The sequence below is a fragment of the Sceloporus undulatus genome, chromosome 1, assembly GCF_019175285.1.
Source record: "Sceloporus undulatus isolate JIND9_A2432 ecotype Alabama chromosome 1, SceUnd_v1.1, whole genome shotgun sequence".
Taxonomy (NCBI): domain Eukaryota; kingdom Metazoa; phylum Chordata; class Lepidosauria; order Squamata; family Phrynosomatidae; genus Sceloporus; species Sceloporus undulatus.
In genome coordinates, this window is record NC_056522.1 from 86861051 (window position 1) to 86872891 (window position 11841).

The 11841-nt window shown below is 44.5% G+C and overlaps 1 protein-coding gene across 3 annotated transcripts in view; it reads right to left on the reverse strand.

Annotated features, from left to right (window-relative positions):
• The window catches only part of LOC121921925 (SAM and SH3 domain-containing protein 1-like), an 802782-nt gene that overhangs the window by 188434 nt on the left and 602507 nt on the right, over positions 1-11841 (reverse strand). Inside the window, exon 1 of one of the 3 annotated variants that reach the window (XM_042450677.1) lies at positions 7704-8047. The exons of the other annotated variants lie outside the window; for them this stretch is intronic. Within the exon in view, the coding sequence (XP_042306611.1) occupies positions 7704-7817 (114 nt within the window). The 5' untranslated portion in view covers positions 7818-8047. Of the gene's footprint in view, positions 1-7703; positions 8048-11841 lie in introns of those variants that run through there. 3 annotated transcript variants of the gene reach the window in all.

The window sequence follows — 11841 nt, forward strand, 5'->3', positions numbered from 1 at the left end:
AGGAAGGCGGAGCTGGAGGAGGAGGTGGGTTGGCGCCGCAGCAGTCGTATTAGCGGCAGCGGCAATGGCCGGAGCGGGCCCCCAAACAGGGGACCAGGCACGGGTGGGGGCCCAAACCGGACCGTGACCGGGAGGGGCTCCCCAAAACCGTGCTGGTCACGGGGGGGGGCGGGTTATGGCAAGCCTAAGTAGGACACATAGGCTGGTACATTTAGGAGAGATAGATATGATATATGGATGGACAGAGAGACAGAGAGAATAATAGAATTGAAAGAAATCACAAGGGCCAACCAGTCCAGTCCTCTGCTGTGCAGGAACACACAATCAAAGCACTCCCAACAGAGGCCATCCAGCCTCTGTTTTAAAACCTCCAAAGAAGGAGACTCCACCACTGTTCACTGTGAAACACCTCTTACTGTCAGGAAGTTCTTCCTAATGTGAAGCCAAAGGCTTTCGTGGCCAGTCCAGAGTTTTTTGTGGGGTTTTTGGGCTATGTGGCCATGTTCTGGAAGAATTTATTCCTGGTGTTTTGCCAGCATCTGTGGCTGGCATCTTCAGAGAATGTGACTACATAGCTCAAAAACCCTACAAAAAACTATAGCTCTTCCTAATATTGAGCTGGAATCTCTTTTCCTGGAGTTTGCACCCACTGCTCCATGTTCTACTCTCTGGAGTAGCAAAAAACAAACAAACAAACAAAACAAAAACCTTGCTCCATCCTCAATATGACGCCCCTTCAAATATTTAAACAGGGCTATCATGTCACCTCATAACCTCTTTTCCAGACTAAACATACCCATCTCATTAAGTATCTCCTCATACAGCACGGTTTTCAGATCCTTCACCATTTTAGTCATCCTCCTCTGGACATGCCCCAACTTTTCAACATCCTTCTTGAATTGTGATGACCAGAACTGGACACAGCATTCTAGGTGAGGCCTGACCAAAGCATAATAGAGTGGTACTATTACTTCCCTTGATCTAGTCACTATACGTCTGTTGATGCATCCTAGGATCACATTGGCTTTTTTAGATGCTGCATTACACTGATGATTCATGTTCAACCAGCTGTCCACTAGGACTCCTAGATCCCTTTTACATATATTGTTGTGAAGGCTTCTATCCTATACTGTGCATTTTATTTTTTTTCTGCATGAATGCAATACCTTACATTTTTCCCCGCTGAAATTAATTTTGTTAGTTTTGACCCAGGTTATATATAAAGGTCATTTTGAATTTTGATCCTGTCCTATGTATGTAGAGTCAGTCCTCCTTATCCATGGATTCTGTATCTACTGTATTTTCTGGCATATAAGACGACTGGGCGTATAAGACGACCCCCAACTTTTCCAGTTAAAATACAGAGTTTGGGATATACTCTCCATATAAGACAAGTATACACACACCAAATAAAATTTTTAAAAATGTAAGATTTGATTTCAATATGGTAATTTTCATTCAAATGCTTATGACATGCTGGTATTTAGCAGGAAAACTTGTTGTATACAAAGCCTGGCTGGATTGGTCAGCTCTCCCTGCCTACCCAGCCCTCCGTCTCCAAGACTATTAGAGCAATAGTGCAAACACGGCTCTTTTTCCATACCCCAGGCGTCCTGGAAGCCTGCAGCTTGCTCTGCCCTTCACTTACACCTTCCCGGTGAGACACCCCCTCACCTCATCATCAGGACCGCGTTAAGTCATTTCTTTACACGAATCCTAGTGAGTGGGTTTTCTTTTACCGTACTTGTACAGCGCCGTCCTTGCTGCTTTCATATGGTCGCTGCATATGGTGGGGATGCAGCCATGGCAGTTTTTTAACTCCCCCCACCATATGCAGCGACCACAGATTCTCCCAGTCTGGCTTGGAAGTTTCAGCACCTGCCCTATAAGACAACACCGGCGTATAAGAAGACCCTTGACTTTTGAGAAGATTTTCCTGGGTTAAAAAGTAGTCTTATACGCCAGAAAATACAGTACTAATTTAACCATACATGGGTTGAAAATGTTTCTCCAGAAAAATAAATGTCAAAAAGCAAATCTTGATTTTATCGTTATTATTTTTTTAAAAGGACACCATCTTCCCTGCCATTATATACAATGAGACTTGAACATCCATGGATTTTTGGTAACTGCAGGGGGTCCTGGAACCTGGAACTCAGAGGATGCCAAGCTCCCACTGGTTCAGTTAGATATAAAGAGTCTATGCTTGTTAATTCTAAAAGGATGCTTCTTTCCAGTATCTAGTAAGGTGAAGATCAGCAAGGGATCCTAGCAAAAACAGTAATCTGGTTAATCTAAAACTGTAACTTTTGTATTAATTGTTTTAAAGTCATACTGTGCTTTTAAATGGTTGCAACCCATCTTGACTCCCATATTGGGAGAAAGGTGGGATATAAATTAAATACGTAAGGGGCAAATCAGACTGGCAGTAAGCACCAGGTTCGGGGCAGTATCTGTGTGCAGCGTTTAGATGCCACATGCTTTGATGCTGTCCCTATGGCACTGGGAAGCCGCATGGCTGATTACACGTGTGGTGGCTTCACAGTGTTTTTGACAGTGTGGCATTTACATGTCAAAAAGCTGTGGAAGCCATGGCAAGTGCACCCTTTTTCCAACCCAAAAAGGAGCGGCATTTTGCCACTTCTTTTTGGGCCAGAAAAATACCAGACCAGGGCTGTGGTGTATGGTTGCCATGGCCCCAATCTGGCATTCAAAGGGGAGACATGACGTCGCCCCTTCAGGGCTACCTGTTTTGGCGCTAAGTAAATAAATAGTGGTTATGCTACTGCATGCATGAGCAGGAGCATCCATGACAGCTGGGAGCCATGGGAAATCAGAAGTTTTATTGTGTCTGGACACATCATCTGCATCTATGTCTTATGTTCTGAGGTCCTTCTACTAAAAGCAATGCTAGGAACTCTTGTCATCTGAAATCCATTCGCCAATTTGAAGAGAAGAGGCTGGGGTTCAGCCAATATGGATTTACCCTCCCTTCTCCACTACATTCAGTAAATTAGTGTATACTTTGACAGGACTGTCAGTCATTATGCTCCTAAAGGGCCAATTCAGAATTAATTTCAGTAATCTGGCAATATCCTCTGTTCACACAGGGTCAGCACTACATTTCTTAATGTTTCATTTCTTATATTTCTATTAGCCACTCTCAATTCTAGACTCTAGTCTCTAGGATTTCTTAGAATTTTTTTTCAAATGTAATATTTCACAAATATGCTTGCTAAGAGTTCTGGCACAAGACAAAATGTAAATGAAGACTAAACCTACCATCATGTGCTGAATAATTCAATCTATTGTATCTTGAGCCTTTGGAAAGTTTTCATTTATTTTGGGTCTTCCAGTAATAAATCTCTGTCAAATTTAAAGCTCTCCTAATTCATGCTACCTGCTGAAAAGGAAAACAACCACTTTCCTCACTATCCACTTTGCCACCAGAGATGCTCTCATAGAGGAGGACATAAAGACTTTTGTTACCAAAGTACTAAAAGCAATTCAAAGGATACAGGTAGCTGCTTGATCATTATAATACCATTCATATGCTGAATTATCATCTACAGCTGATAATTTTACCCCAGTAACTATATGAAACTGGCAGAATTAAGGTGACTGGTTTAATTGCTACATTCATTTTTTTTCCAGACATCTATCAGTTTGTCTTACCAAGTTTTAACTCAGTCTGCACATTTCCATTCCTAATACCAAGAACCCACTCAATCCATTTGTGAAAAATGTGGCAGAAAATGTACTTTGTGTGCAGTCAGTCACCTCAATATTAAAAATCGGAGTAAGAGGAAGTGATTTCAAGTACAGTTGACATATACTGTAGTTTAGTATATGAATTAATGTTTCAAAGATGCAGAATTAATAGAATTAAAACCTACTGAGAGACACTTGCTCAAACGCCCTCTACCAACATTGTCTACATCCAAGTGTGCATGGTTCCTCCTCTTACTATTTCTTATTTATTTGCTCCTCTTTCTGTTTTTCTTCTTCTCCCTACTCTTGTCCTTTTTGCTTCAGTCTTCTTTTTGAAGGGGAGCAAAGGTAATTCTTGTATAAGCTTTTTGTTTAACAAGTTGATATTTTGCAAATTGGGGTGGGTGGGTTGATGGTTACTTTGTACATGGAAAATAACTGCATGTGGCATGTATCATCTTCTGAAAGAATTTTAAAGAACCATTAAAAATAAATAAGAATCACTACAATGCCCAGTTTTAGAGAAACTCAGGGCCTTTACAGACCAGCCTGAACGGCTGGCCTAAGGGCAGAGTTGGGGCACAGCATCCTGAAGATGAACGCCTGACCACACTCCCAGGGCAACCTGATGCTGAGCACCACTCCAGATGGTGCACGGCATCATAGCACGCCTCTGGAGTGTTGCCATGGCTATTGTGCCCTTTAGAGGGCACAAAAAGGAGCCACTTTTTATGCCTCCTTTTTGCGCCATCAGAAGCCTGAATCAGGGCCGCAGCATGAGGTTGCTGCAGCCCCAATCCAGCACAAAAAGGGGCGGCTGCAGGCTGCCTCTTTGGAGCAGTCTGTAGAACCCCTCAGTCTAACCTCAATTCACTTTTATCTTTCAGGTTATACTCAGCTTAATAATTTATTATTATGGCTATTACATAATAGTATAACTTAAAGAAATATCCTCTAATATCAAATTAGCTTGTAGTTTATTACATTCAAATCTTTTTGGCTACATTCCTCCTCCTCATTTCTCCAAAGATAAACTTCCAAACTTTTCTGGAGTGGATCCATGAGAATCTTTGGCACGTTACAGACGGCCCAGAAGGGGCCGTCTTGCACCCCCACCGGTTGCAGCGTCCGGGAACCGCAGCAGCCAAACGGCGCGGTTCCTGGACGCTGCCAAGAAGGAGCATGAAAATTGCACTCCTTCTTGCTCCCCAGAAGAGACGCCACAAGGTGCTAGTCGCACACTCACGGCATCATTTCCGGGGCGCGATGTGCGGACGCAGAGTGTCTGTTACATCAAGATGGCAGCGGCCGTGTGGAACGGCCGCCACCATTTGTTATGGACTCAGTCCGTGCTAGGGTTAGGGGCGTCTGGAAGAGACACCCCTTTCTAACCCTAGCACGGACTGAGTCCGTCCTAGGGTGCCCATTTATAACGGGCCTATGTTTTACACTTAAGTATCAGTTTACAGCTGTCAAACCACACACTCTGTGGCGAAAACACCTGATTGGTTTTTATTTATTTATTTAAAAAACAAGAGAGTTTCCTCTTAAAGTGATTTAGTCTTTTAAAAACTCCAGGGTTTTTTTTTTTTAATATAAATTAAAGCAATCATCCTGCATTTCCTCTCCCAAAGCAATCAAATGCAGAGCTAATTGGGAATGTTTCTTACATGTAATTAAGATTGGCAAAGGGTCACAGGGTTAAATACAATGCTAATAATGTGAAACATGTTTAAAATATCTGATTATACTTTGCAATGAAATACGCTCATCCCTCCACATTTGCGGATTTGATTTTTGCAGATTTGAATACTCATGGATTTTATTAATATGTTCTCTCTAGGAATATCTAGGTCCTCCACAGAACTCTATGGCCAACTTTAATCAAAAACCACACTGAAGTACTGAGAGATTCCTAGAGAGAATACATATTTGTAGCTCCTCCAGCATAATTCTATGGCCAATGTCAAGCAGATGTTGACCACAGAGTTGCACTGGAGGACCTAGATTCCTAGAGAGGTGTTCTCTCAGGTAAAAACATGGTGGTTTGTTATTTGTGGTTTTTCCACATTCACAAAGTCCTGTGCCCCTAACCCTAGCGAATGTGGAGGGACAAGTGTATACAGCTGGCCCCCCATATCCATGGATTCATGCACAGATTGAAAACATTCCAAAATGTATAAACTCCAAAAAGCAAACATTGAGTTTGCCATTTTATATAAGGGACACCATTTCACCACCTATGCCATAGTGTTTAATGGGACTTGAGCATGCACAGATTTTGATATCCATGGAGGGTTCAAACCCCTGTGGATACCAAGGGGTTTGGTAACTATACAATAAACTGTATAGTTTACTGCCTGCATATTCTGCACCAGAGCACTTCTACTGTGTTATTTTTTTCTCCTGCCAGTACATAATAATAATAATAATAATAATAATAATAATGGGCTGGCAAGAGTTAAACTTTCCATGCGCCAGCTCTGCCCTTGCTCTGCAACTGGTGTGGTTACAAGCGCTTGAACTAATTAAATTCAGGGCATGTATGGGGTAGCTGAACATTTTTGATCCACTGTAGCTCTTGAATTACCAAACCTCAGGGGAGGGAGGAAAAGATCAGCAACATGAAAGGGAGTATTTAGAAATATTTAATTCCCCACTGCACTCCATGAATCGACTGCCCTATGAAGACCTGATAAATCACTTTGCGCTCCTCTGTGAAAGCAATGTGTCAAATCAAAATTCTCTAGGGGTTTTTGTAATTTAAAAAACCCAAACCAAACCCTGACATGAGGTTGAAACTCTGGCTTTTCCTGCCATGAGTGTGAAACAAGCCACAGCTCTCCGTTGTCACGGCTGTGGTGAGCAGAAGGGAGCCACTGGCAGGTTTTGCCCACCAGTTAGTTAGGGATACCAAGGGCCTGAACAGACAGGCCAAAATAAAGCTGCTTTGGGTCACTTTGGAGGGATGCTGTTTAAATGCTGCATGCGTCCTAAGAGGCCAGAGAAGCTGTGCCAAAGCCGCACTCCAATCCTAAGGGCAGGAGCGCAGTTTGACCCATGAATCATTTAAACAGCATCGCTCCAAAATGACCCAAAGCAACTTTATTTTGGCCTCTCTACAGGCCCAAAATTCACACATTTGAAATTATTACTCTTAGCCTGAAGTTTAAATCCCCAAAGATATCTGGTTGACTGGCACTCATTTGTCACAGTATAATCCTATTCCCAAACTGTGCCTGGATGGAGACCACCATCCAGGAGGCAAGAAAAGCACCCTTTGCCCCCCCCCCCCCTGGCATCCTGGCTTTGCCCTTAACCAACCCTTCAGGCCCACAGACAGAGCGGTATAACCCTGAAGTCACCCTGCATTTTTAACTAGGAACAGGCTCCTCAAGTACCCAAGAAATTCGTACATGTTATTAAAGGAAAGAAGGTTAACAAGTCAACGTAATTTAGGGGTTTGAGATGGGTTCTCCTTGGCTGTATCCACACTGGAGAAATAAGACGGTTTGGCACCGCTTTAACTGCCCTGGCTCGAAGCTATGGAATCCTGGGAGTTGGGATTTGTTGTGGATTTATAGAGTGCTGTAAATGTACACAGGGCTTTTCGTACAATCAGTTGAAAACAGGATACAAATCAAAAACCAAAAGCCAAGCAAGCCTGTCCCTGGCGTCGCTTCTCTAAAAGCAGAGTAAGAGGACACTCGTGAATCCAGAGGGACAGGCACTCAGAAAAGACAGCAGGACGCAAAGCAACAAGAAACAAACCTACGATAAGAATGGGGTGCAAAGAACAGCCCAGGAGGACAGGAACAACAAGGGGAGGCGCAGGGTGACCACAGGTCCTCCTTTTCCCGGACCTGTCCTCCATTTCAACCCCAGGGAGGACTACTCCATCATATTAAGGCTAAGAGCTGCCCCATGTCCTCCTGGAAGGTCCTCCCTTCCTCCTCCTCCTCCTCCTTGTTGGGGGGGGGGTCCCCACTCACCAGGATCCCCATGACGTCGGTCCAGAGCCGGGAGAAGCTCTCAGGCAGCGGGGTCCCTTCCTCTTGGCCGTCCTCAGAGGCAGAGGCAGCCGCTTGCTCCTGCTCCTCTTCCATGGCGTCTCCCTCAGGACCCCCGGGGCAAAGGCGGCGACCTCCTGCTCCTGCTCCTGCTCCCTTGGGCCCTCTCTGCTGCAGCCCCTCTAGCCCTCCATGGCTCCTCTTTCCTCAGACCCACAGATGAAGGACGGAGGGGAGCCCTTTGCCTGGCTTCTCTTGGGCTGCGCGCATCCGCTTCCCTCTTCCTCCTCCAAACAAACTTCGCCTCGCTTCAGGAGAAGCAGCAGAGCAACAGGCTGGCAGGGCGCAACCACCTCCGGCCTCGAGAGGGGTGTCTGGAGACCCAAATGCCCCTTTGGACCAGACTGGCCCCCAAAGCTCCGCCCGGTCCTTGAGCGCAGAGTGGGCTTCCCAAGTCCGAAGCAACTCCTTCCTTGCTTATTCCTTATCCTTCCCAAATCCTTCCCCCCCCCCGCGCCCTGAATGGTCTCTCCCGGCTCCACATGATTGCTGGCTCTTAGGCTGAGAGTAACAAAAGGGGGCTCCGAGGGCAACGCTGCTGCTGCATGGCAATGAGCCCCAGCCTGCGCCGAGTTTCCAGGCGCTGGAGTTGCTGCTGCTGCTGCTGCTGGCCTTCCAAGATGGAGACTCTATCCTGGGGCAGGTTTCTTCAGAGGGGGGCTTGCCCTTGCCATCCTCTGAGGCCGAGAGAGTGTGACTTGCCCAAAGCCACCCAATGGGTTTACATGACCAAGTCAGAATGCGAACCCTGGCCCTGTAGAGTCAAGAGTCCAAGGCTGCGTCCACACTGGAGAAATAACCTGGTTTGGCATTGCTTTAACTCTTTTATCTGGCTCAAGGTTATGGAATTCTGCGAGTTGGAGTTTGTTGTGGGGCCCACAACAAACTCCAACTCCCAGAATTCCATAGCCTTGAGCTAGACGACTTAAAGCAGTGCTAAACCGGGTTATTTCTCCAGTGTGGATGCAGCCTAAGGCTCAGACTACTCCGCCACACTGGCTCCTACAAAGCCACCCCTTGTGGTGTGCCTTCGAGTCATTTCCAACTGAAGGAGATCCTGTTAATGGAGTTTTCTTGGCAGGTTTCTTCAGAGGGGATCTGTCCTTGCCATCCTCTGAGGTTGAGAGAGTGTGACTTGCCCAAGGCCACCCAACGGGGTTTACATGACCCATTCGGAATTCAAACCCTGGTCTCCAGAGTCAGAGGCCAAGTGCCATTGTCATGTGCCTTCAAATCATTTCTGACTTATGGACACTTTTGAGGCGACTCTCTCATGGTGTAACTGAACAAATAAGGTGCAACACTAATGTTGTTGGTGTTGTGTGCCTCCAAGTGGTTTTCAACTTATGGTGACCCTAATGGGAACCTGTTGTGGGGTTTTCTTCAGAGGTTTGCCACTGCCTTCCTCTGAGGCTGAGAGAGTGTGACCTGCCCAAGGTGTCATGGTGCAGCCAGGATTCGGACCCTGGTCTCCACAGTCAGAGCCCAACGCTCAGACTTATATACACTGTCTGCTACAAAGCAACTCCATAACGGTTACTGTTTAATGCCCCAGCAGAGCCTCCCACAAGCCCCCCCCCCCGCCCCTATCTTTCCAGGAACTGCTTAAGTTTGCTTACAAGATGCCCACCTGGCACAACCATGCTCTGGGCTCAAGGCCTCTGGCTTTTGTCTGTGTGCCCACAGCCACCAGGATGCTGGCACATTCTGTCACCGGGTCTCTCACGTTTCAGCTTCCAAAGGAAGAGCTGGCTTGCAAAGGAGCCTCGCTCAGGGCAGTGCATGAGCGTAGATGTTTTTTTTGGAACACTCTTTCCAAAAAGGAAGTAAAATGAGGGCACATTGAAGGAAATGAACCACCATAAGAATTCAGCCCAGCTCAATGAAATGTTCCTTTAGTCCCAGAGAAAGTCACTTAAAACTTCCATTCATCATCTGTGTAAAAGGGATCTTGTAGCACTTTTAAGACTAACTGAAAAAAGAAGCGGGGAGCAGGAGCTTTCATAGAAGTTTATCACATGGAGGCAAATGCCATAGAGAAATTTTAAAATCCACTAAACATCTACAAATGCAGGTTGTTTTTCAGATGTGTTGGCAGAAAGAAAAATAAGTGAAAATAACCCAAACAGAAAGCCGACAAAAACCGCTCTTTTCTACTTTTGGAATTTGCCAAAAGTAAAAAGGAGCAGGTTTTGTTGGCTTCCCGTTTGGGTTATTTTTGCGTTATTTCTCCTCCATACAAACGTAATCTGAAAAACAACCCTCATTTGTGGGTTTCTTCTACATTCTGTTCAGGTTAGCCCCGAACGTCATTATGAAAAACAAACCACAAAAGCAGATTGTTTTCACTTTAGTTTCTGCATGTGATTCATCTTGTGTGATAAACTCCATAGGCTTGAGCCTATTTCCTCAGATGTATGTGCTGCACAGACATCCATACATGATGACGAATACAATGGCTTGGACGATTCTAACTTTACTGCTCAGATGCATATCTTTACTCTTGAGATTCTTTTCTAGTTCTTTCATTGCTGCCCACCCCATTCCTAGTTTTCTACTTATTTCTTGACTGCAGTCACCAGTCTGATCGATGTTTGATCCTAAGTACAGGAACTCTTTATTTCAATTTCCTCACTGTCTAGGTTGAATTTCTGTATTTCATCTGTGCCTGCTTGCTCTAAAACAGCTGCCCTTGGTCAGGGACAGGGAATGCGTGGCTCTCCAAACTGCAACTCTCCTCAGCCTTAGCGAGCAAAGCCAGTGGTGCAGGACAGTGGGAGCTGTAATCTCACAGTATCTGAAGCACCATACACTCTCCCATCCCTGTCCCTACCATTCCAAAATTCAAGGACTAAACAGGATCCAATAACCTGTAGCAAGGTGAGGATATATGCCCTCTTGTAAACAATAAGGAAGGCAGTTATCTGCGAAGACTGGAGATCATATTTCCACAGAAAAATACAATGAGTTCTGTGTTTTTTTGTTTCTCACATTTGCAACCTCCTCCTTCCCCATGGGGTTCAAGAAAATTTACTTTGGATTTTAAAGAATGACCCAACATAACCAGCAACAAGGACAGCAGTGGCCTGAGATGCCCAAGATGTATTGTTTGGATAGACAAGGGTTGTAAACAAAGCACAGACGACGAATGTTCAGAAGGAGAAAAAAGGATGCTATTGTTTAATACAGCTTATTTGTCCAACAGTACTGTACGTCTTTAGGAATGGCACAAGTCACGCAAGCGACTCATACATTCCCATTCCTAACCACATGTATTTGACGATCAAGTGATTGTGTCTAAGAATGCAGCCTAATGAAATTATAATAATATTCATTTCATTTTAAAATGGGGAAAGTTTTAGACTTGGCAAATTTTTAAAACAGCTGTTTATGAAAGCAAGTATACTTCCTGAAAGTAATGTTTTCGAAAGATGGTAAATTAGAGTTCCAATTAGACAAGAGTAAGTTGCATTTTAGGATGGGAAATTGTAATTTGTCATAGCTTGGAGGTAACTTGTTACAAATAGCAAATACATGTGTAAACAATTCCTTTTTCTTTTTCTTCTTTTTTGGATAGCAGTGGTTTAATTAGAGTACATTAGAATTGAAATTGAAAAACTCATTTTGTAGTGTAACTGTAACTTTTTAGATTACTTTTAAAGTTACAAGGGAGAGCCCTCACTAAATTGAAGGAATATGTAGAGAGATCTTGTAGCACCTTTAAGACTAACTGAAATAAATAAATTGGCAGCATGAGCTTTCATAGACATGAAGCAGACTGCAGTCTATGAAAGCTCATGCTGCCAATTTCTTTCAGTTAGTTTCAAAGGTGCTGCAAGATCTCTCTACATACTGATTCTACAGACTAACATGACTATATCTTTGAATTCTTCCTAAATGGGGGCAAGAATATCACATCATACATAGAATCATAGAGTTGGAAGAGACCACAGGGGCCATCCAGTCCAACCCCCTGCCATGCAGGAAATCACAATCAAAGCATCCCCGACAGATGGCCATCCAGCCTCTGCTTGAAGACCTCCAAGGAAGGAGACTCCAC